Raw genomic sequence first — 20445 nt, forward strand, 5'->3', positions numbered from 1 at the left:
GCGTGCATGGGTGTGCGTGTGCATGTTGATCTGCATGCGTCTCTGCGCACTCAGAGGCTGTGGCGCACCCAAGCGCACGCTGATGCATGCGGGGACACCATCGGCAGCTCTGTCTGTCTGTCTGTCTCTCTATCCGCCCTCGCCTCCCCCTCGCGCTTCTCACGCAACAGCCTCTCCCGTGCCTTCACACTTTAGGCGCCCAACAGTCGGTTCCCACCCCACCCCCGCGTCCGCGTGCTGCCCCTCTCATCCATCATGCCGACCAGCACCGTCTCCTCGACGACTTCGGGCGGTTCTCCACTGACGCTGCTGGAGGCGTTTGCGAGCAGCGCCGCCGCTCTTCGGCAGTTTGGCATTCCGCGCGTTCGCGTCGCAGGGCTGAGTGAAGGATGCACACAGCAGGATTACGAGCGTCAGCGCGCGCGCCCAGATGGCAAGGACCTCGAGACGCTGCTTCAGGAGAGCAGCCTGTGTGGCCCACACGGCCGGCTTGGCACTGCCAGCCGTCGCACCCAAAACGAGGAAAGCTCCCTGCACGAGACAACGGCGAATCAAGACGTGCCGGTTGTGACGGAGCAGGAGTTTATGCACAGGTTTGTCTTCCACTCCCGCCCGTGCGTCATCCTCGACGCGCTGGAGGCGTGGCCAGCGCTGCACAAGTGGCGAGATGATCGCTACGTGTTTGACCTCGACCACAGTCTGCCACTGGAGGCGGAGAAGAGGTCCGACTCTGAAGAAGAGCAAGACGAGGACGAGGACGCGAAAGAGGGCGATGAGGACACCGGCACCGAAGAGCGAGTCTGCAAGCACGCAGGTGAGACAAAGTCGACGGGGGAAGCAGTAATGCGGCCCAAAAATGTGACGGTGGCTCTGACGCCAAACGGGCGCGCTGACTCCGTCACCCGCGTCACGTACGCGACTGCCACCGTGCCAGCCGCGGAGGCGGCCCGCGTGTACGCCGGCGATGAAGCCGGCAAGCAGGCAGTGCTCCTCTCTCCACTCAACCAGGCCGCAGACACAGACGGAGGCGACGCGATTCGGCAAGAAAAAATTTTCATGAGCGCCGCGGAGCTGCGCGTGACCCTGCCGCAGCTGTACGGCCTGCTGCTGCGCAGTCCCATGCGCTCGCCGCCGCACCCGATCGACATTGACATGCGCACCTATGCGGACAAGCAGCGCACGCCCGCTATCGCGTACGCGCAGCTGCAGAACAACTGCCTGAACACGGAGTACGCGCACCTGTGCGTTGACCTGCTCCCGAACGTGGAGCACTTTGGCTGCCGCGTCTTCAGCAAGGAGGCAGTGGAGGCGGCCAACGTGTGGTTCGGCATCCCTGCGTCGGTGTCATCGATGCATCAGGACTGGGTCGAGAACCTCTACTCGGTGGTGCGCGGCGTAAAGGAATTCGTGCTGATTCCGCCGTGGGAGGGCCCCTTCGTGCCGAAGCCGGAGATCCCCGCGGCGGCGTTCGCTATCGATGAGGCGGCGAGCCTGATCGACCCGGAGGACGACCGCGCCGAGAGCTGGTCGCTTCAGTTCAAACAATACCCCGTGAAGGATGGCACTGTGGTGCCGTGGATGGACTTCGACCTCGCTGGCACAGACGTGGAGGTGGACGCGGAAGGCGCCGCACGTGCGGAGCTGGAGGGCCGACTGCTAGAGAAACGTCGCGCTAGCACGTCGTCATCGCCGTCGTTGTTGTCAAGCACTGAAGTGACGAGGGCGAGCAACGATGAAGATGCGGCTGCCGCGCGCGAGGAAGTCGGCCGCAAGCCGCTACACCCCTTAGTCGTCTACGTACACCCCGGTGAAACGCTTTACCTGCCCGCGATGTGGCTTCATCGTGTTGCCCAATACCCCGATAGCACCGACCTGCACGCGCGTCAGCGGCACAGCGGGGCTGTCAACGCGGCCGCGTCCGCCGCGCCGCCACCACCACTCCCCCTGACCGCCGCAGTGAACTACTGGTATGACATGAGTTTCAGCAACCCGTCGGTCGTGCTGCTGCGTGAATTTGGGCTCCTGCTGTGAGGTGGTGGCTCGCTGTGCCGGGTCAGCGTTCCATCAACTCGTTCCCTCCCACCCCTCCCACCCCCTTCACGGAGGCGGATGCACCTCTTCTTGGTCAGCAAGAAGTGCATGCGACGGGACGAAACAGAGAGATGGGGGGAGGAGGGGGCTCGGCGGATCTGCGCTCGGCGGGTCGCGAAGCCGATAGCCATCAACGCACTCATGGAAGCAACGAGGGGATCGAGGCTGGAGCCAAGCGTGCAGATTTTTTTTCTTTTGCGGGTGCTTGAGGAGGGGTGGGAGGGGTGGATGTCGGTGTGCGCGCCACTGCCAATGTCGGAGCGTGCTGGATGCAGCAGCGTAAATCGCGTAAATCGTGCAACCAAGCAACAGGCACCACCAGCGCAGCGTTGCAAACAGTCTGTGCACGCACATATCCATCTATGTCTTCCCCACCGAGGTGGGAAGGCACTCCTGCGCGTTGATGCACAACAACAGCAGCAGCCGAGGAGCCGTCCCATCCCCCCATCACGTGAACTGCAGTGGTGTGGGTGCGCATGCCCAAAACAGGAGCGGAACGGCTTCAGTCCCGATGCGCCTCTCTTGCTGCCCCCACCCACCCCCTCGACTCCCTCTCTCTCTTCTCCTTTCACGTTTTCCTTTTTGGGTGCACAGCTAACGCTGCGGAGAGACGTGCACACGCATACGTGCCTCTAGCCGCTCCACACACACACACACACACACACACACACTCCCCGTCCCCCTCCGCTCCTCCTCTCACTCGCCAGCACAACACACACGCACAAACTGCATCATGACGGAAAAGTCGCTCCTTCTGAAGTGCGACTTCGCTGGTCATTACTTCATGGTCGGCACTGACTTCCCCGCCGCACGCATCTTCGACACGACGACCTCATCCCTGGCCGCTGTTGTGGAGCTGCCTCTGCGCAGGCGCACAGTCTCGCTCGCTGCACTGACACTGACGTCTGTCGCGATTCGCCAAGCGGAGGAGAACGAAGCTCTGGCGTCAAGCGGGAAGGGCAGTTCGCTTGCCGGGCACCGCAGCGAGGCGCTTCTCGACAACAAGGTCGCCACATATTATGCCGCCGTCGGCCTCAGCGACGGTACGGTGATCCTGCACGATGTTCGCCGCGACGTTCAGGTCGCCCATGTGCAGGTGTCAGAGACGCAGCAGCCCATCATCTCGCTGCAGATCTGTGGCGGCTACGCGTTTTGCTTGGCTGCCAACCACATCCTTTACGTGGTGCACGTTCAGAACGCCACCTCAGGGCCGTGTCTTCGTCTGCGCGTGCAGCCCGACGCGAGCTCGATCGCGGTCACCACACTCACTGTTATGGACACTGTGGCAGTGACAGAAGCCCGCACAGCATCAAGAGCCACCGACCCGCATCGCATCTTTCGTGTGCTCGTCTCGGGGCCCACAAACGCGCTGTACGAGGTGCGTGCGCTGGCGAACAACCCCAGCAGCAACGGCAGTGGTGGTGCCATGGCCGGCACGGCTGCCGCCAACACGGCAGTCCCGCCGCAGGTGCACGCCACGAAGCTGCTGGCATTTCCGTCGCAAGGAACGAGTGCCGAGTTTGCATGGGTGAGCAGCGTGGCCCCGTCAGCTCTGCCTGCGGGTGGCGGTGGTGTGTCGGACACGCCCGTCTCGCTGCCGGCCATCACGGCCAGTGCGCAGGATGGCGTTGTGCGCATCTGGGACGTGCGGTACACGCCGCCGCCCTCCTCCGCCGCTGCCTCACTCCTCACCACCGGTCTTGACAGCGTCGCCGCACCGTCGTCGGCAGTGGTGGCGCGGTGCCGCCGAACACTTCTGTGCGGGCAGCGCATCCTCAACGTGTCTGTGCTGCCAGATACGACCAACGGCAGCCGTAAGGGCAACTACGTCATGGTGACCACCCTGACCGGTTCGGTCCTTCTCTGGAGCCTCGGTGACGCTCTGCTGCCGCCAGTTGTGGAGCCGGTGCCACTGAAGCCAGATGTGGTGCTCGTGTCTGCGGTGGCAGCTGGTCGGCTCCTCTTCGGTGCACTGCGGCCGGCGTCTGGAGGACCCAGCCACGTCGCCGCATCAGACAGCCCGCTACGGTCGCTGGAGATGACCCTGTTGCGCGGTCGCTTCGCTTTGCCCATGTTTGAAACCAAGAACATTGGCGACGCCGTGAAGGAGGCCTCGTCCGCAGCTGCCGCAGCGCCCCCGGAGTCGGTGGCCACCACGGGCGCGGCCGTCGAAGCCCGCACGAAGGCGAGGGCGGCGAAAGCGAATGCGGCCAACGCGCAACGCACGGCCCTCGCCACCCTCGCCCTCGGCGTGGCCGGCACGAACGCGAGCGTCGCCACCGTCGTGGAGCTGCCGCTGAACGCGACACACGCCTCGTTGCTGGCAGGCCAGCGCGACGCGGAGTACCTTCTCCAGCACACCACCGACGCGGCTACTAGCGCCTTCGTCGTGATGGACACTGTCTGGGCAGCGCACCAGCAGCAGGTTGCCGCAAAGGCAAGCCAGTACATGACGGACGCCTTCAAGGCGCCGCAGCTGTACCACGCCAAGTCCATTCAGGACCTGCCAGTTAAGCAGTACACACTCGAGCAGCGGCTGCAGCAGGTGGCCCGTGAAGAGGCGGCCGCCGCGCTGCGGCGGAGGCAACTCTCCACCGGCAGTGCAGCGGCCGCCGAGGGAGCAAGCGACGGCGACGATGCCCTCGAGCAGCGCGAGGGAAGTGACATCAAGGTCGGTCGCAGTGTCTTGTCACACCACGCCCTCGGCCTCGCAACCGTGCCTCTGTATCAGGCCCTGCATGCGAATGACACGTCGGCTGTGATGGACCTGTTGAGCATGTCCGCTCGGTCCGCAGAGGGCATGCGGGCGACAGTGCTTTCCCTCCAGCTGCCGTACTGCCTGCAGCTCCTGCATGTCATCTCGGAGCGCTTGGGGCTATGCAGTAAGGCGGTCGAGAAGGTCACGCCAGCGTCACAGTTCGGCGCGGGTGGCGGTGCAGAGTCGACGATCGCGTATGCTACGGCTGAGCAGGGCGGCCACGCCGCGAGCACCGTGAGCGGCAGCGCCACGGCCGACGCGGCGGCGCAGTCGGCAGACACCAATGGTAGCAGTGGCAGCGGTGCCGCGCTGCGAGGAGGCGTGGCAGCCTTTTCGATTCGTTCCTCTCTGCTCGAGTGGATCGACGCCATTGTGCACTACCGTGGCAGCGAGCTGCTGGCGGTGCAGCGCGATTGGGACGCGCAGGAGGCGGCCGGTCGGGCGAGCGAGACGACACCGCCGATGGTGGCCTCTCCTCCCAAGGACTTCCTCGCCCCCATTTTGCACCACTACGAGAGCCTGTGCAGCCAGTACGACAAGCTGGCTGTCCTGTATGGGCGACTGTCGATCTTCAAGTCCGTCCGACCTTCACAGAAGAATGAGTTCATGAACATTCCGCGTAAGTCGCTATCCTCCAATATGGAGATGGGGCGTCCAGTGCTGGCCGTCAGCGGCGGCCTCGCCACTAGCAGCGGCTCCAGCAAGCGACGGCTGCACCTCACCGGGCGAGGCAGCGTCGTCGATGACGACATCCTCTTCCCTGTAATGTTCAAGGAGTCGCGCTCGCGGTCTGGCCCTCGAGTGGTGCGCGTCCGCAGCAAGCTCGAGATCGAGAAGAAGCGGCGACAGCGCGAGAGCAAGGGCGTGGTGTTGCAGAAGCGTGCCCGTGCGTTGGCGCGGGAGCAGCTGCAGAGCACCAAGGCTGCGCACAGCATCCTCGACGACAGCAGCGACATGAAACGCGGCGGCGGGCGTGGCGATCTTGATGTGATGGACCAAATCATGATGGCCGAGATGGCGGGCAAGGACGGCGAGATGGACCTGGACGCGCTGGAGGCGATGGACCTCGCTGACGATGTGAGCGTCACGAATATGCCGAGCGACGGCTCCTTCGACAGCGAAGCGGATGAAGAAGGTGAGGACGGCAGTGAGGAGGAGGCGGAGAGTGCCACTGCCGCTCGTGGCAAGTGCAAGAAAACTCGCAGGGAGGCCGTCGTCGCGGACGAAATGCTGGCCGACGCCGGGGATGAAGAGAGTGACGACGGCCAAGACAAGGACGACGACGCGGCTCTTGACAGCAGCGAGGCCGAGTTTTCTTCAGGCAGCGATGACGACGTTGACTCGCACTCCCTGGATGGCGACGATGAAGAGAGTGATGCCGAGGACGACGAGGACGAGGGCGAGGAGCAAGAGAGCGGTGACGATGACAAGACGCAGACGTCTGACGAACTCAGTGACGAGGACGAGGACGATGGAATGGGCGAGGACATGCAGGAGCTGCTGAGCCGGCATGAGGACGATACGGATCGCTCAGAGCGTCGCAAAGCCAAGAAGGTGCGCACGGACTAAGAGAGAGGGGGCGAGAGAGAGAGGGGGGCAGTGTCGAGTAGCTGGCCCTAGGCCGTATCCGGGACGGAAGCAGCCAGCGAGCTTCCCTCCCCTTTCCCTCCCCTATCCCCGTGTGTGTGCGTACGAGTAACCAAATAACAGACTAAGGTGATACGTCCGTATAAGGAAGAAAGCCCATACACGCGTGGGCAAGGTGTGATACAATGGCGGAGCGGGGGTACTGAGCGTGGTCCTCTCTATCTTCCCCTCCACCGTGTGTGGGTGCTGGTGTCTCTGCTCATGGTGTGCTGGTATCCGCGCTGTGCAGAGGGGCATATGCACACACATGTGCATAAGCGCGTGTGTGTACGAGGGTGGAAGGGTCGGGGTGGAGCTGTGCTGGATGAGGGGCGCGGCGAGAGAAGGTGTCTGTGTGTCTGTGTGTGTGTGTGGTATCTGTGTCGATAGAGGCAGTAGATGAGCGGTACAGATACCTGCCTGTTGAACGCTGACGGGCACCTTCTGCGCCACATGTGAGTGCGTGTGCATGTGGCGCGCCTTCTCTGCCCATCTCTCCTTCTTTTCCGGTTGGACTCCCTCCTTGTGCTTCGGCTACTCCTGTCGGCCGCGGTGGCGGCGGTGGTGCCGATGAACGGCATGGGGAGAGCACGCTGCTGGGCTCTACCGACTTCGCTCTGGTGTGAACAGAACTGAGGTTTTCCTTCTGACTTTTTGTTTAACGATTGTTCAGCACGCACCACCACACGTTCAGCATCCGCATCCGCATCCGCACGGAAACGAAAGAGAAGCACACATGCAGGGAGAGAGCGAGAGAGAGACAGTTCGTGCGAGTAGAGTTAACGGGTGAAGAGGAGGTGCGCCTTTGTGGGGCTCAGCAGTGATACCAGGGCAGATGATGCAAGGCGCACGAGTCGATGCCACAGCGCTCGAGCCTACCCTCGCCACCACCGCCTTTACTCTCTAGCGTTGCGGTGCACTCGCTGATCTCGGCAACTCGTAGTAACTGGGACATGATATCCTCTCTCTCTCGCTCGCTCTCCGTTTCCGCGAATCACGGTCCACGTGAACACATCCTCTTCTGCACGAGCACGCGCACGCAAACTCCCTCACTCTCTGCATCTCTCTCTCTCTCTCCTTTGCGTAGATGCAGCGTCCCAGCCTGCGCCTCTTCTCGCCACTTTCTCGTGAGCGTTGCTCTGTTTTCGTCGTCTTCTCCCGTGCGCGTGTGCGTTGCTCTTGAGTCTTTCGTCCGCTCGTTCTCGCCGCGTACGCCACGCCTCCTCCGTGTCTGCTCACCCACACACACACACACACGGAGAGAGGGAGCGAGGGATAGAGTGAGGGGCACAGGGGGGGGGGCACACACTCAAACATATACATCTCTTCTCTATTTCTTGCTGCCCTCATCAGGTGCTCATCCTCCCGTGGCATCGCCGCTCCGTGCCTTCTCACTCGTTTTACGGTTACCCCTGGCTTTCTGCTGTGGTGCGGATCGAGGCGCCCGCACGCACGCACGCGGGCGCAGCTGATAGCAGCATCATCTGGTGCAGTAGAGAGAGCGTGTGCGCGCGACTCCGCGAAAGGCACAAGGGAAAAGATGTACACGCGAACGACGCCGTTGCTGCGCGGCCTCTTCTCGAGGAAGCAGGACATGCAGTCGATGGTGGAAGGCCACTTCTGGAGCCTCACGCGGTACCGCATTCTGCCGCGGTTTCTCGGTCTCGACTTCGCTGGCAACGTCATCTTCTTTCCCTCTCACCGCAAGCAAGGCTTTGGCGGATGGACGGCGGTCACGCTAGGTGCGCCGGGTAGTGCAAACTCGGTCTTTCTCAGCTCTGACATGAGCGGTGTGAACGTTCTCGAGGACGGCTACCCGCTGCACTATAAGGCGAGCCGCAAGCTGCAGGCTTTCGTGGCCCAGGAGCGTCGCCGCTGGCAGAAGAAGCAGGCGGAGGCGATGGCGGCCGCGGCAAAGGCCAAGGCTGACAGGGAGACAGCTGCAGGGGCAACAAAGATGTCCGCGGACACTGCGAAGAGTGGCCAGGCCATCAACGTGGAGATCCCGCAGGAACACGTGGCGAGCTACGACGACGACCAGCAGTTTCGCGACATGCTCGCTATCAAGTGCTCGCAGCCGCGCTTCTACACCAGCCAGCTGCGTGTCAGTCGTCTTGCCACCATCATGTACAAGTGTCTTTACTTTTACCTCTGGGCTGTGTTTGTGTCGCTCATCGTGCAGGGGTACCTCATGTTCCGTGCCTGGGTGAACCCCCCGGCTCGCGAGGGACTCAAGAACATCGAGGAGCACGTCCTGCACATTCCGCGGCTGCTTTTCTCGGGATGTGTGTACGGACTCGTGTGGCTCGTGCGCACCGCGCAGCCGGTGATCGACCCTGTCGTGAACTTCTTGACGGAGAACTTTCCGCAGGTGAACTGGGGCGCCGCCTCTGCCGAGAACCTGGCAAGCCGGGCACAGCACCTCGCCGACGATGCGCACCCCAAGGCAAAGGAGCGCAGGCTGAAGGAGATGCAGATGAAGCTGCAGACGGAAGCAGAGCGTCGCACGTGGTGGACGCGTGTCTTGATGGTGCTGTTGGCCGTCTTCTCCGTTCTATGTGTTCTTTGAGCAGCACGTCGGAGGGCAGCGACAAAGGGAAGGTCCGACCTCGACTCAGAGAGAGAGCGCAGTCCCTGCTGCGTCCAGACCTGAGAAGGGGCCGTTGCACCCCTGACTCCTGTGCACACGCACACACACACACACGACCTGATGCACACACAGAGGTGCCCCCACGGTTGTTTGTTCACCTCTCTCCCTCCCTTTCCCTCTCCCTCTTGTACTCCTTGCTTGTGTTTTGGCACCTTTTCTTGGTAGGAGGAGTGTCCTGTGACCTCCCCGACGTGTCTCGCTGTCCCTCGATTCGCATGTGCATGCGTGATGGCGCGCGGGCACGTTAGCGCGTTGCCTTTCTCATGATCTTTAGGCCGGTGTATGCTGTCCGGTGAGGTATAGTTGTAGCTGTTTCCTTGCTGTTCTCTTGTTCTTCTCGGGGCGGGTGCAGTGAGGGCAGGCTTTCTTTAATGTAAGCGGTGTTGCCGTGTGTGTGTGTCTCTGTTTAGGGGGAGGGGGATTGCCTCTGTCTGGGCAGTGTTGTGGCGTACCAGTGCCCAGCTGCGTCCTATCCTCTCTCTATCTATATATATATATATATCCCCACCCCACCCCCACTTGCCTGGTGGTTTGACGGCCCTGGCTTCTTTGGTTGTCGCCCTTGTCCATTGCCCTCCTTGTCTCTCTGCCTCTGCCTCTGTGTGTGTGTGTGTACGTGTGGGCTCCTCTGTCACTGTGCGTGCCTAAGTGCGGACGTCCGCGTTAACGTGTCCGTCTCTGTGAGTGGGTCTTTGCGTGGATGAGCCGTCCAGGCTCTCCCACACAAACGTCAACTAAACAACGACCATCATCGAGGCTCGAGATGCGGGCCGGGATAGGGGGTGCTGATCCCCGCCCTGTCGTGCTGGATGATATAGGATGGATGCGCCGAGGGCGGGTCACATTCATTCGCTTGACTTCACCTCGGAAAGCGGCGGCGGTGTGCATGCTCATCTCCGTGTCCATATTTTTCTGCTGTCAACGAACACCGGAGTCACTGCTGTTTATTTTTAGTACTGCACACAGTGCATGCTTCGAAGGGGCCGGGTCAGCGTCGCTGCCCCGCCATATCCGTCGGCTCCTCTTTCGGGATGCGTGCTATTCCCTTCGTTTTTTTGTTTTTCAGTGTCTCTCCTCCTCCTCCCCCCTTCCCCTCCCCGGCGGTGGCATGACGCGCGCACGAGCAGGTGCACGCACGTGACTCATCGGATGCCAAGCGCGGGCCTCCTCCGCCCCCTCTACTCTTCAGCCCTCACTCTCGCTGCCACCCTTTCTACTGCGCGCACGTCCTCGTCACCACGCCCAAAACGAAACAGAACCCCACGAAGCGGGATTAGGAAGGCAGGACAGAAAAGCACAGGTACGGCGCACACGCTGCCACGCATACACAACAGCCTTGCACGACACCCCTTCCCTCGCCTCCGTCTCGCTCTCGCGCTCTCTCTCCCCGATGAAGTGCACCGCGGTCCTTTGTCGCGTGGCATCGGCCGTCGCCGCCGCCGTCCCGAAGAACTACAGCAACACCCCGTACACGAAGGAGGATGAGGCATCCGCGCCACGTAAAATGACGAACATCACGCCGAAGCTGGCAGACGCGAGCAATCAAAGCGCGCGCTACTGCGGCGGTCGGTGCGGCAACTTCCTCAACGGCGCCCCCGTGCCACCACCGGTGCCGGCCTTTCGCGCCGCTGCCGCCAGCGGCTCCACGTTCATTGACCCCAGCTCCTCGGCGGTTGCCACCAGCTTCAACACCAACTGCCACATAAAATCCTTCCGCCAGCGCGTCTGCACCGCCACGGATGTGTCAATGCGGCCGCTGCTGTTGCTACTCGATGATTCACGGGCACTGAACGCTGCAGCCGCCAACGCCAGCATTGTCAGCCCTGCAGCGGCAACCATGAAGAGTGGAAGGTCCAAGTACGGTGAAGTGCTGGAGCAGCTGTCGTGTCGCTGGGCGGCGAAGTTCTACGGCAAGGTCACGTATGGCCCGCGCAACTATCCGTACCCGTCGTCGCGTTGGCTGGCTCGCCGTTTCCAGATGAAGAAGCATCGCATTCTCAAGCGCTTCCGCTTCCGCCGCTACAAGCTCGCAGCCGTGGCGAATCTTCCCTTTGCCAAGATGATTCGTGTAGGCATGCTGCCTGAGCTGAAGAGCAGCAAGACAAAGAAAGGCGACACCGTGGACATGGGCCTGTCCTCGCAGCTTGTCAAGGCGGCGCGGTCGTCGGCTGGCGCGACCAAGACGAAGGGAAAGCGCACGCGCCCGAAGTCGAAGTACCAGGTGTAAAGCCGAGTTACACCACGGTATGTGTGTGGGGGGTGGGAAGGGGGAGGGGGTATGCGTGTCTCTGTAGGGTCTTCTTGTGGGGTGGCCAGCTGTCTGTGTTCTCGGGAAGCGGTGCCTGCACATAAACACTTCGGGGTGTACCGCGCAGTTTGTCTTTCTATGGTTGTTGCCTTTTTTTCTTCTTCTCACGTCCGAGGTGCGTACGGCTGTGTAGGAGTGCCATGTGGCGCATGATTGCTGGTTTGGTCACTGCGCAGAGGCGTCATGCGGGAAACGCTCCTCCCTCTGAGCCTCTCCCCGCCCTGCGCCTGTCCTTGCGCGTCTCTCTCTCTCGTCTCTGCGTAATCACACGTCCTGAAAAGACAACGGAAACTAGAAATGGAGGATGCAGCCATCCTGAACAGCTTCCACTCTTGTCGACGGGCGGGGGGCTCGTACTTGCCGTCTCCGGTAGGTGGGGTGAGCAAGCCTGGAGCGCTTGGTTGTTGGTTGGTGGCAGCGTTCAGGTACGGGTGGGTAAGTAGACGATCATCGCCCTCCCCCACCCCCCCCCCCTTCCCACACACACACGCGCACGCACACGACTGCCTCATATCATCAGAAAAGCCCCGTCGCCGTCTCCGCTGTGCCGGCACTCTGTGTCATGCCCACCTTGCGTGATGGAGTTCGCGAAAAGAGAAGGTCTCATAGAATCCTGATGAGTGAACTCACGCGAGAGACGTGCACCCCCTGCTTCACCTGAGCACGACGGCTACCCCACTATCTTCTGTCTCTGCAACTGCTCTGCACCCCTTCTCTTGCCCTCCACGTTACCAGCCACCATACGCACTCTCTCTTCCCTGCCTGCACGTTGCGCCGCCTTCTTTGACATCGCCACGTTAGCCCGAGGAGGGGGAGGGTTCAACAGAGCGCTGCGATGCTCGAGCCGCACCCGCGCCTCTGATCCTCCCCTTCGTTCTTTGCTTTTTTTATTCTCGGTCAAGCCCACAATGATTGTGCGCACCGCTTCTCGTCTCTCTGCCCGATGGCCGGCAGCGTTGCTGGAAGCCTCGCGTGTATTGCCTTCCTCGGGCGCGTGGGTGTCTTGCTGGAGTGCATTCTTCAATGAACTGCAGCTGCAAGAAGAGTCGCACAGAGGCGGCACGGATGAGGCAGGCAACGCGAAGTTCGACGTGGTGCCGGCGCCGCTGCTTAGGTCCATTGCACAGCATTGGGTAGACGAAGCGCTCCTTGCGGTGGTATCTGTCCGTCTCGCCGAGGTGTATTCGCCGGCGCGCGCAAGCGCCTTGAAAGGGGTGTGCGAGACTGCAGTGATCCCGTCGGGAGGGCTGGAGTCGCTGCTGGCCACGTGGAGTGCGCACATGCTGCTCTCTGTACTTCACGCACCGCGCCAGGCATCGATCGCCCCATCATCACACAAGATTCAGAGCTGCAGGTATGCAGCATCCGACACCGTCAGCGCAGCGCTGGCGGACTGTCTGGAGAAGGACGTAGCCCCTGTTCTCCGCTACCTGACTGCGTTTGGAGCGCCACCGGTGTCCAAGCCTACGTCACATCAGCGCCATCACGTGGCTGCATCAACGCGCGCTTTACGGCATGCGCTGGTGCTGCTCCTCTCCAGTTTCGTGACGACGTGGCGTGAGGCGCCGTCGCGTGAAACGCCGCCGCCCCCGGGGGCGACGACTTTGACCGGAGAGGAGCGCGCTCTGGCACTGGAGTTTTGCCGTTGTATCGCCGCGCTCACTGAAAACAACACGGGCTTGGTGAGCAGCGTGACAGGAGAATGCCCTGGCGATGCCAGTGCACACGCTCACTCGCGTGATGCCCGCGCAGAGGCGACGGGGTCGCACGTCACCTCGCTGGAGGCGGTAACCGGGGCTCAGTTTGCGCTGGTAAAGGACGCCCTTGCGGACATGCTGGCCCCTGATCACCACAGCGACGGCAGCGCGGCGAGCACTCCTGTTCGCGCGAGGGACTCTGCAGTGGGTAATGGTCCTCTGTGGAGGGCTTGCGAGGCGTGGATCGCTGGTGCCGTTGGCACCGCAGTGGGTGTCAGTGCAGCCTCATCGCCTTCACCCTTCGCCGGCATCACCGACGCACGCCGGAAAGACGAGGAGACTGTCGACCTTCTCGAGCGTGTGAACGATCAGCTCAACCAGATTGCCCGCGGCAGCGCCGTGAACGCCGCGTCTCGTCAATGTGGAAAGAGCGCTGCCCTGCCGCGTGGCAAATAAAAGCGCGCCTGCGCCCCTCACTCCACCCCCTCCTCCAAGGGAGAGGCCAACCCTTAAAAGGGGGACGAAGCCTGGGTGGGGTGCAACAACGGGCAGGCCTCTGCGAACGGGGGCACTCTGGAGACGGAAAGGCAACGTTTGGGCTGGGACACGCTCTGTCGCCGTCCGCCCTTTACGGCACGAAAACAGAGGATCGCATCACAACATATGAGGACATCGCCGTCCCGTGTAGGGCGGGAGGAACACCGGCCGCGGCTGCCACCCATGATGGGCGCCCAAAACCCTTCCCTCACCCTCTCACCCCTCTGCCCCCCCCCACCACCACCACCACTTCTTCTGCACGATTCCTACCCCTTTCAATCTCCTTCACTGTTGCCTCTCTCTCCCCCCCCCCCTCTCGTCCGACTCTTCTCTCGCCGACCCGCACACACACACACACACCACCGCTTTAATCGCTGGCCATACTCGCATCCGCGCGATATCCTTCACACAGGCACCGTCGCACTACCCAGCCGCACGCGCACGTACCCATCGCGCCACCGGTACGCACACAGAAATATTTCCAGACCCGCACACGGACGGGGCTCGTCCTTCTCCCTGCGCCTCCTCTTCCCTCTCTCCTTTCCTCCACCCAGGCGGAGGGCAAGGGGGTGGAGGCCTGCGCAACCCACACGGAGGCGCGGAAGCGGGCAGACACACGACCACAGACACACAGAGGTCCAAGAAATAGGCGTGTGTGGCCCTCCTGCCGCAAGAGCGACGCGACGCAGATACCACTGAAGGAGAGAAGGTGAGCACGTGCAAGAGGCAGAGGACGCGCGGCCGCACTTGACTTTGGGACATCCGCCGCAGTACAAAGGGCGAGAGAGCGACGTGCAGCAGCGGCGGCAGCACAGGTGTACACTTGTGTTTGTGAGCACACTGTCACTGTATTATGTGACAGATACCATCTGTGTCTCGCCGTATTTGATGGTGACCACCGACTGCAGGCGCGAACTCCAGAACCTCGCCGCCATCAAGCGCTTGTCTCACTGCCTGCCTGTCTCCTCTCACACCTTCTGCGGTATCTCTCTAGGGGGAGCGTTACCTGAGTCCTTCAGTGGTCGCACTTGCGCATCGCTGCCGGCCACCTTCATCGTCACGGTTGCTGCGGTGGTGGCGCCGGCTGTTGCTGTCTTATGCCGGCTGGGCGGCGGCGTGTTTTCTTCTGTAAGGTGTAGCTGCACACGTGCTCTCTTAGCCGGTTTGTAAACCGATAAATAAGACCCCCTCCCTCCCCTCTCCCCCACCCCGCCGGTGGCCTACACACACACACACACACAGCCAGCGAGAGGGAAGAGGAGGAAGAGGTAGGAAGGGTGAGCACGGATCCACTGACTTCATTGTTTCTTATTTTGCTTGTTGCCCTCCTCACCGCGGAGCGGTGGGACAGTGCCGGGAGAGGGAGGGAGGGGAAGTGTTTTGTCTGCTGCGCGTGCGACAGCTTCCTCGTCTACAGGAATATTCGAAGATTCACACGCCGCACGACACACATCAACTCGCCAACAAAGAAAAGATGAAGGCGACTGTGTTGCGACAGCTGGGCGGCAGCCGCTTAATCGGGCATCCGACGATGCTGCAGCTGCGGGCGGTGAAGCGGGTGACAACGGCAAAGGCGAAAGGCACTGCGAGGGGCGGCAGGGCGAAAGAAGCGGCTGCACCGACAGCATGCAGCGGTCATGGCTCACACAAGCTGTCCTTGGCGGACTTTTACCCTGCCATCGCCCGCACATGGATCGCGGCGGCGTCGAATAAGATGCTGCAGCCGCAGCACGTTGCCCCTGATAGCCGCAAACTGGCGTGGTGGATTTGCCCGTCTTGCCACCATCAGCACAACAAGCGCATAGATCTTCACCTCGCCGCCGGGGGTGCGTGCCCCAAGTGTGAAGCAAAGCCCACCATGGCTGGCGGCGCGTCCGCAAAGAAGAGTACGTCGAGTTCCCGTGGCGCCAGCAATCCCGCCTCGCCATTGAAAAAGAAACAGGCATCCGCCGCGTCGGCGCATGAGCCTGTCCCTGCCGCAGCAGTACTTCGCCATCGCTGCCGCCCCAACTCGACGCTCGACACCATCGCCGCCGGGAACGCGAACCTCCTCAGCAAAAGCGTAGCCGACAATCAGTACCTTCGCGTGCAGGAGACGCGCAACCTGCTTCCGATGCTGGCAAAGAGCTACGATAAGGAACGCTGGAAAATCGCGCCTGGCGAGGTGCTGCAGGTGTCGCCGAAACTGGACGGCATCCGCTGCGTCGCCGCGTACCGAATAGACACGAAGCAGGTGCTCTTCTTCAGCCGCTCCGGCACGCTCTTCGAGTGCTGTGACGACGCCATCGAGCCAGCGCTGCGGTGCCTCTTCGAGAAGGACCCGTCACTTGTTCTTGACGGCGAGCTGTACAACGACTCGATCAACCTGGCGCAGCTCAGCACTATCTGTAAAACAGTCAGAAAAGCAACCCCGCCGTCCCCCACGGCGGCATTGTCTGGGGCAGACCCGGTGTCGGCCTTTTACAACGCCCTCCTCGTTGCCGCATATGGAAAGAAGAAGCACAAGGGTAGCTCCGCCCCTGCCGCTGCTGGGCTGCAGGCAGATGCGCCGGCAGTGATCCGCTTCGACCAGCTCACGTCGGCGATTCGCACGACACGTCAGTGGCGCACCCCTGAAGTTGCGGCTCTGCAACGCCAGTTGCAGTACCACGTCTTTGATGTCCTTTACAGCCGTGAGTTCCCCTACGGTCGAGGGTCGGCGGTTCCGTTCAGCGTCCGCTACGGCGTTCTTGAGCGACTGCTGGCATCCGCGACAGCTTACAACCTCGCGCATATTTCCAAGTACAATCCGCTGGTGCTGCGGCGCGTGCCGAGCTATTCGTGCACCATCGATGCTGTTGACGCCGTCCTGCAAGCCGCCATACAGGTGGGCTACGAGGGCATCATGATCCGCCGTGAGTGCCGCGGCGCCACGACCGCTGCCGGCAAGGACGGCAGCGACACGGTGGAGTCGGCAACCAAGAAGATTAAGCGGGGCGCTGCATCCAGTGGGAGTAAAGCCAGCGCGATGGCTTCGACGGCGAACATTGACGCCGGGTACGGCTATGGGCAGCGCAGCAGCACGTTGCTGAAGTACAAGGTAATGCAGGACGCAGAGTACATCATTGTAGGCGCTGTGGAAGGCTCCGGCAAGTGGAAGGGCTTTCTCGGCTCTTTCATCTGCGTGACGCCAGACAAGAAGCACCGCTTCACCGTCACCCCAGCGAGCACTGATGCCGACAAGCGGCGGATGTGGCAGTCGTGGAAGACGGTGTACAAGGGGAAGGCGCTGACGGTGCAGTACCAGGAGATCACCGCAGAGGGCGTACCGCGCTTCCCTGTGGGCAAGTGCGTTCGCGGAGCCGCTGATGGGCACGATTGGCTGTAGCCGTTTTGGAACGAGGCGACGAAAGAGTGAGGGGGGTCGGGGAGGCTGCAGGGGCGGGGAGGTGCGCGACGTCACTTTAACGTTTTCCGCTCTCTCTCTTCCTCCGAGTTCGCGAGCACAAGGACCCGCTCACACACACGGTAGAGGCGTACGCGCACCCCGAGCATCCACACCCTCGTGTGTTGTTCTTGGTCATCCGCCTTTGACCCTCGACCATAGGTGCCCTGAGTCTTCTCACCCTCTCGGCTGCCACCCCTGCCCTCTAGCCGCCCCCCCCCACCCCGCGTCTCTCGGAGACTCTTTGGACACATTACCCCACCACCACACATCTGGTCCAATATCTCCCATTGCTGTCGCGCACGTCATCCTGGCCCACGACACTGGCCACCTTTACGCACCCTCCTCCTCTCCCCCCCCCCTTACCTCGATCATAGACGCACCCTCACTGCACTACCACCCCTCTACATCTACGCGGGCGCCTTCTCCCCCACTTTCACTTTATGATTTGTTGCGATCACACGGTTGTCGTCTTGCCCTTCCCCGCCCCTCCCCTTCTCCTTTCCCGCACACGCTGCCGGCTGCATCCGTTTGAGGTACCGCATCTCCTTACTTCTTCGGGGGGTGCGCGTAGGTGGTGTCTTGCCACCACCAACGCCACCTCTCCCACCCACACACCCCTCGCGCCACCGCCACTCCTCCTGTCGTCGGCATGCCGATGGGCGTGCCGCTGCTCACCTCCCTTGTGGCGAATCCTCCACAGTGAATTTCTCAATTCGCACGTCGAGCGTGGGAGAGGGAGCGAAGTGGGGGATGGCAGGACGGGGCGGTGATGTCGGCGGTGGCGGTGAAAGCGCGAACGGCATGTGTGGTGCTGCTCCGCTGTTTTTCCTCCTCTCTTTCTTCGGTATATTCTCTTCACCTTCTCTTTGTGTGCCATTTTGTCATCGCTCTCTCTCTTGTATCCCTCGTCATCCCTCACGGTGTCTCCCTCGCTGCGTGCGTTCGTGCGTGCGTGGCACCGCCCCGGGCTGCAACAGTCGTTCGCCTCGTCTCTCTTGCTTGCCACGCCCGCAGCACGTCGCACCACGGGATCACATCGTGCGAGTCTCTAGTCTTGTACCGCGAGATGCACCACCCCTCCGCACCCGCCCGCCCTTTTTTTTCTTTCTTCTCGACTCGCTGCTCGCCCTCACGCTTGAGTCTTCATACGCGATGCAGCCAGTAACGTCTTCCTGGCTGTATGATGCCCCACCCACCCACTCCCACCCCTTCACCTTCAAGCTGGTGTGCGATGTGGCGCGAGTGTGAGAGAGACTGCTGCGGCTGCATTTTCTTCGCGGAAGCGGTCACTGCGCCGCTCACCGGACCCCGCCGTCTTCTCGCTCCCTACCCCTCCCCCTCGCCCTCTCTTCCCTTTCCATCTGTTCCCTCCCCTTCGGGCTGTGGACAGACAACGCGGCTGGACACACGCACACACCTATGCGTGTATACTGTATTCCGCACGCTTAGTTGCCTGCTCGCGTCGCATGTGCCCGTAAAAGTGCCACGCATCGGCGCCGGAACCCTTTATCCCTACATCCTCTCCTCTCTCGCACCGTCATAGATACAAGCCACCAACCACCCCTTCCTCCCCCACCCATCTACACCATACATATATCACTCACTCGCACGCGCGCGCACACCACATCAACGCACGTGACCACCACGTCCTCCAAGGCCCCACCACCACCACCACTTCGCACACGCACACACACACACTCGTACACATACATATTACGTAGCGAGAGAAAAATAGACGCGTCCTCCCCTCCCCTCCTCCTCCCCCCGTGTACATTTGCCCACCCCCCTCCCACAACGCACGCAGCGTAGCGTCTACGCGTACAGACAGACACCATTCACCACGTAACAATGTTTCGTCGTGGCTTTCCGCTGCTCTCGACGCTTCCACCAGATATGAGTAAGCTCTTTGGCGCCAGTCGTCGTCGTACACCGCAGCAGCAGCGCGTCTACGACCAACTGAAGACTACATCTATTCAGGATGCGTTCCCTCACATTGCCGCCTGCTGGGTGGGGCCGTGCTGGGGCACCGTTATGCAGACGCCGAGCAATGTATCACCCGTGTGCATGAAGATGGCGGTGTGGCGCTGCTCTCACTGCTTGCAGGAGTTCGAGATGGTTGTGGGGCACTTCATTGATGGGGGCGGCGTGTGCCCGCATTGCCATAGTCCGCAGAAGAAGCTGGACAACGTGACGCTCCGCAATGCACAAGGGGAACTGGTGACCAAGAAACCCCAATACGTGAAGGCACCGCGGATGATTCACTCGAACTACCGTAGCGTGCTCTTCGCTAATCCACACTGGGAATCGCTGAACATTCAGCCCATGCTTGCGCAGCGCTGGGAGCTTGTTGTGGATGAGCTCATGAACAGCAGTAACGGCGAGAGCGGCACCGCTCCCGACAAGCATCTGCTCCTCGCCTCCCCCAAGATCGATGGCATCCGCTGCATGATTGGGTACAACGAGAAGCTTGGCGAGGTGCAGTTCTTCTCTCGTGGCGGCATCGTTCTCGAGTGCTGCCACGGCCTCGCCCCGCAGCTGCTGCCGCTCTTTGCGAAGGACCCGACGCTCATGCTAGACGGCGAGCTCTTTGCGCCCGAGTGCAACTTTGAGCAGCTCAACGGGCTTGTACGCCGGCTCAACAGGAAGTCCGACCCAAACATTATGGAGGCGCAGGCACGCCTGCTAGAGTACTTCGCGTTCGACATCATGTACAGCGCGCAGCTCTCGTCCTTGTCGGCTCCTTTCGACGAGCGCTACATGCTGCTCAAGAAGCTCATCCCGGTGTGCGGAGCGAAGCGGATTAGCAACTATGTTCACGACGACACGCGGAAGAAGGTGATCCGCGCAACGCATGGCGGCGTGGCGACCGCGGAAAACGGGCAGGCCGTGAAGATCTACCATGTCCCTGCCGCGCAGGTTCACCCGAGCGACATGGAGGACGTGCTGAACGAGGCATGCTCGCAGGGCTTCGAGGGCGTCATGATTCGCCTTCCCAAGTTCCCCTACGAGCACGGCAAGCGCAGCTTTGGGCTACTCAAGTACAAGCAGATGCACGATGCTGAGTTTAAGATTATTGGCTTCGTGCCCGGCGAAGGCAAGTTCAAGAGCGCCCTTGGCGCCTTTGTCTGCACAACCAAGGACGGCAAGCACTTTCATACAGCACCCAAGGTCTCCTACAAGCGCCGCGTCGAGCTGTGGGAGCATCGCAGGGAGTATCTAGGCAAGTACCTGACGGTGCAATACCAAGAGCTCTCCTCGCAGAACGTGCCGCGCTTTCCTGTCGCCAAGGCCATTCGCGGTAGTGAGGATAGGCGAGATTGGCTGTGAAGCGAGAACCGCACAGAGGTAGAC

The 20445-nt window shown here is 61.7% G+C and overlaps 7 protein-coding genes across 7 annotated transcripts; all 7 read left to right on the forward strand.

The window, feature by feature from the left end:
* Window positions 1-255: 255 nt before the first annotated feature.
* LMXM_26_1290 (conserved hypothetical protein) lies at window positions 256-2031 on the forward strand (the record flags this gene model as incomplete). Its single annotated transcript, XM_003876381.1, has 1 exon — window positions 256-2031. One exon carries the CDS (start codon window positions 256-258, stop codon window positions 2029-2031), a length of 1776 nt encoding a protein of 591 aa, XP_003876430.1.
* Window positions 2032-2824: 793 nt separating this feature from the next.
* On the forward strand, window positions 2825-6418 carry LMXM_26_1300 (conserved hypothetical protein; the record flags this gene model as incomplete). The annotated part of the gene is made up of 1 exon (XM_003876382.1): window positions 2825-6418. The coding sequence occupies one exon, from the start codon at window positions 2825-2827 to the stop codon at window positions 6416-6418; it is 3594 nt and encodes a 1197-aa protein (XP_003876431.1).
* A 1597-nt stretch (window positions 6419-8015) lies between these two features.
* Window positions 8016-9044, forward strand: LMXM_26_1310 (conserved hypothetical protein; the record flags this gene model as incomplete). The annotated part of the gene is made up of 1 exon (XM_003876383.1): window positions 8016-9044. The coding sequence occupies one exon, from the start codon at window positions 8016-8018 to the stop codon at window positions 9042-9044; it is 1029 nt and encodes a 342-aa protein (XP_003876432.1).
* Window positions 9045-10515: 1471 nt separating this feature from the next.
* LMXM_26_1320 (conserved hypothetical protein) lies at window positions 10516-11352 on the forward strand (the record flags this gene model as incomplete). Its single annotated transcript, XM_003876384.1, has 1 exon — window positions 10516-11352. The coding sequence occupies one exon, from the start codon at window positions 10516-10518 to the stop codon at window positions 11350-11352; it is 837 nt and encodes a 278-aa protein (XP_003876433.1).
* A 989-nt stretch (window positions 11353-12341) lies between these two features.
* LMXM_26_1330 (conserved hypothetical protein) lies at window positions 12342-13586 on the forward strand (the record flags this gene model as incomplete). Its single annotated transcript, XM_003876385.1, has 1 exon — window positions 12342-13586. One exon carries the CDS (start codon window positions 12342-12344, stop codon window positions 13584-13586), a length of 1245 nt encoding a protein of 414 aa, XP_003876434.1.
* A 1555-nt stretch (window positions 13587-15141) lies between these two features.
* Window positions 15142-17034, forward strand: LMXM_26_1340 (putative DNA ligase k alpha; the record flags this gene model as incomplete). Its single annotated transcript, XM_003876386.1, has 1 exon — window positions 15142-17034. The coding sequence occupies one exon, from the start codon at window positions 15142-15144 to the stop codon at window positions 17032-17034; it is 1893 nt and encodes a 630-aa protein (XP_003876435.1).
* Window positions 17035-19125: 2091 nt separating this feature from the next.
* LMXM_26_1350 (putative DNA ligase) lies at window positions 19126-20421 on the forward strand (the record flags this gene model as incomplete). Its single annotated transcript, XM_003876387.1, has 1 exon — window positions 19126-20421. The coding sequence occupies one exon, from the start codon at window positions 19126-19128 to the stop codon at window positions 20419-20421; it is 1296 nt and encodes a 431-aa protein (XP_003876436.1).
* Between the last annotated feature and the right edge of the window lie 24 nt (window positions 20422-20445).

The sequence above is a fragment of the Leishmania mexicana genome, chromosome 26 (genome assembly GCF_000234665.1).
Source record: "Leishmania mexicana MHOM/GT/2001/U1103 complete genome, chromosome 26".
Classification (NCBI taxonomy): Eukaryota; Euglenozoa; class Kinetoplastea; order Trypanosomatida; family Trypanosomatidae; genus Leishmania; species Leishmania mexicana.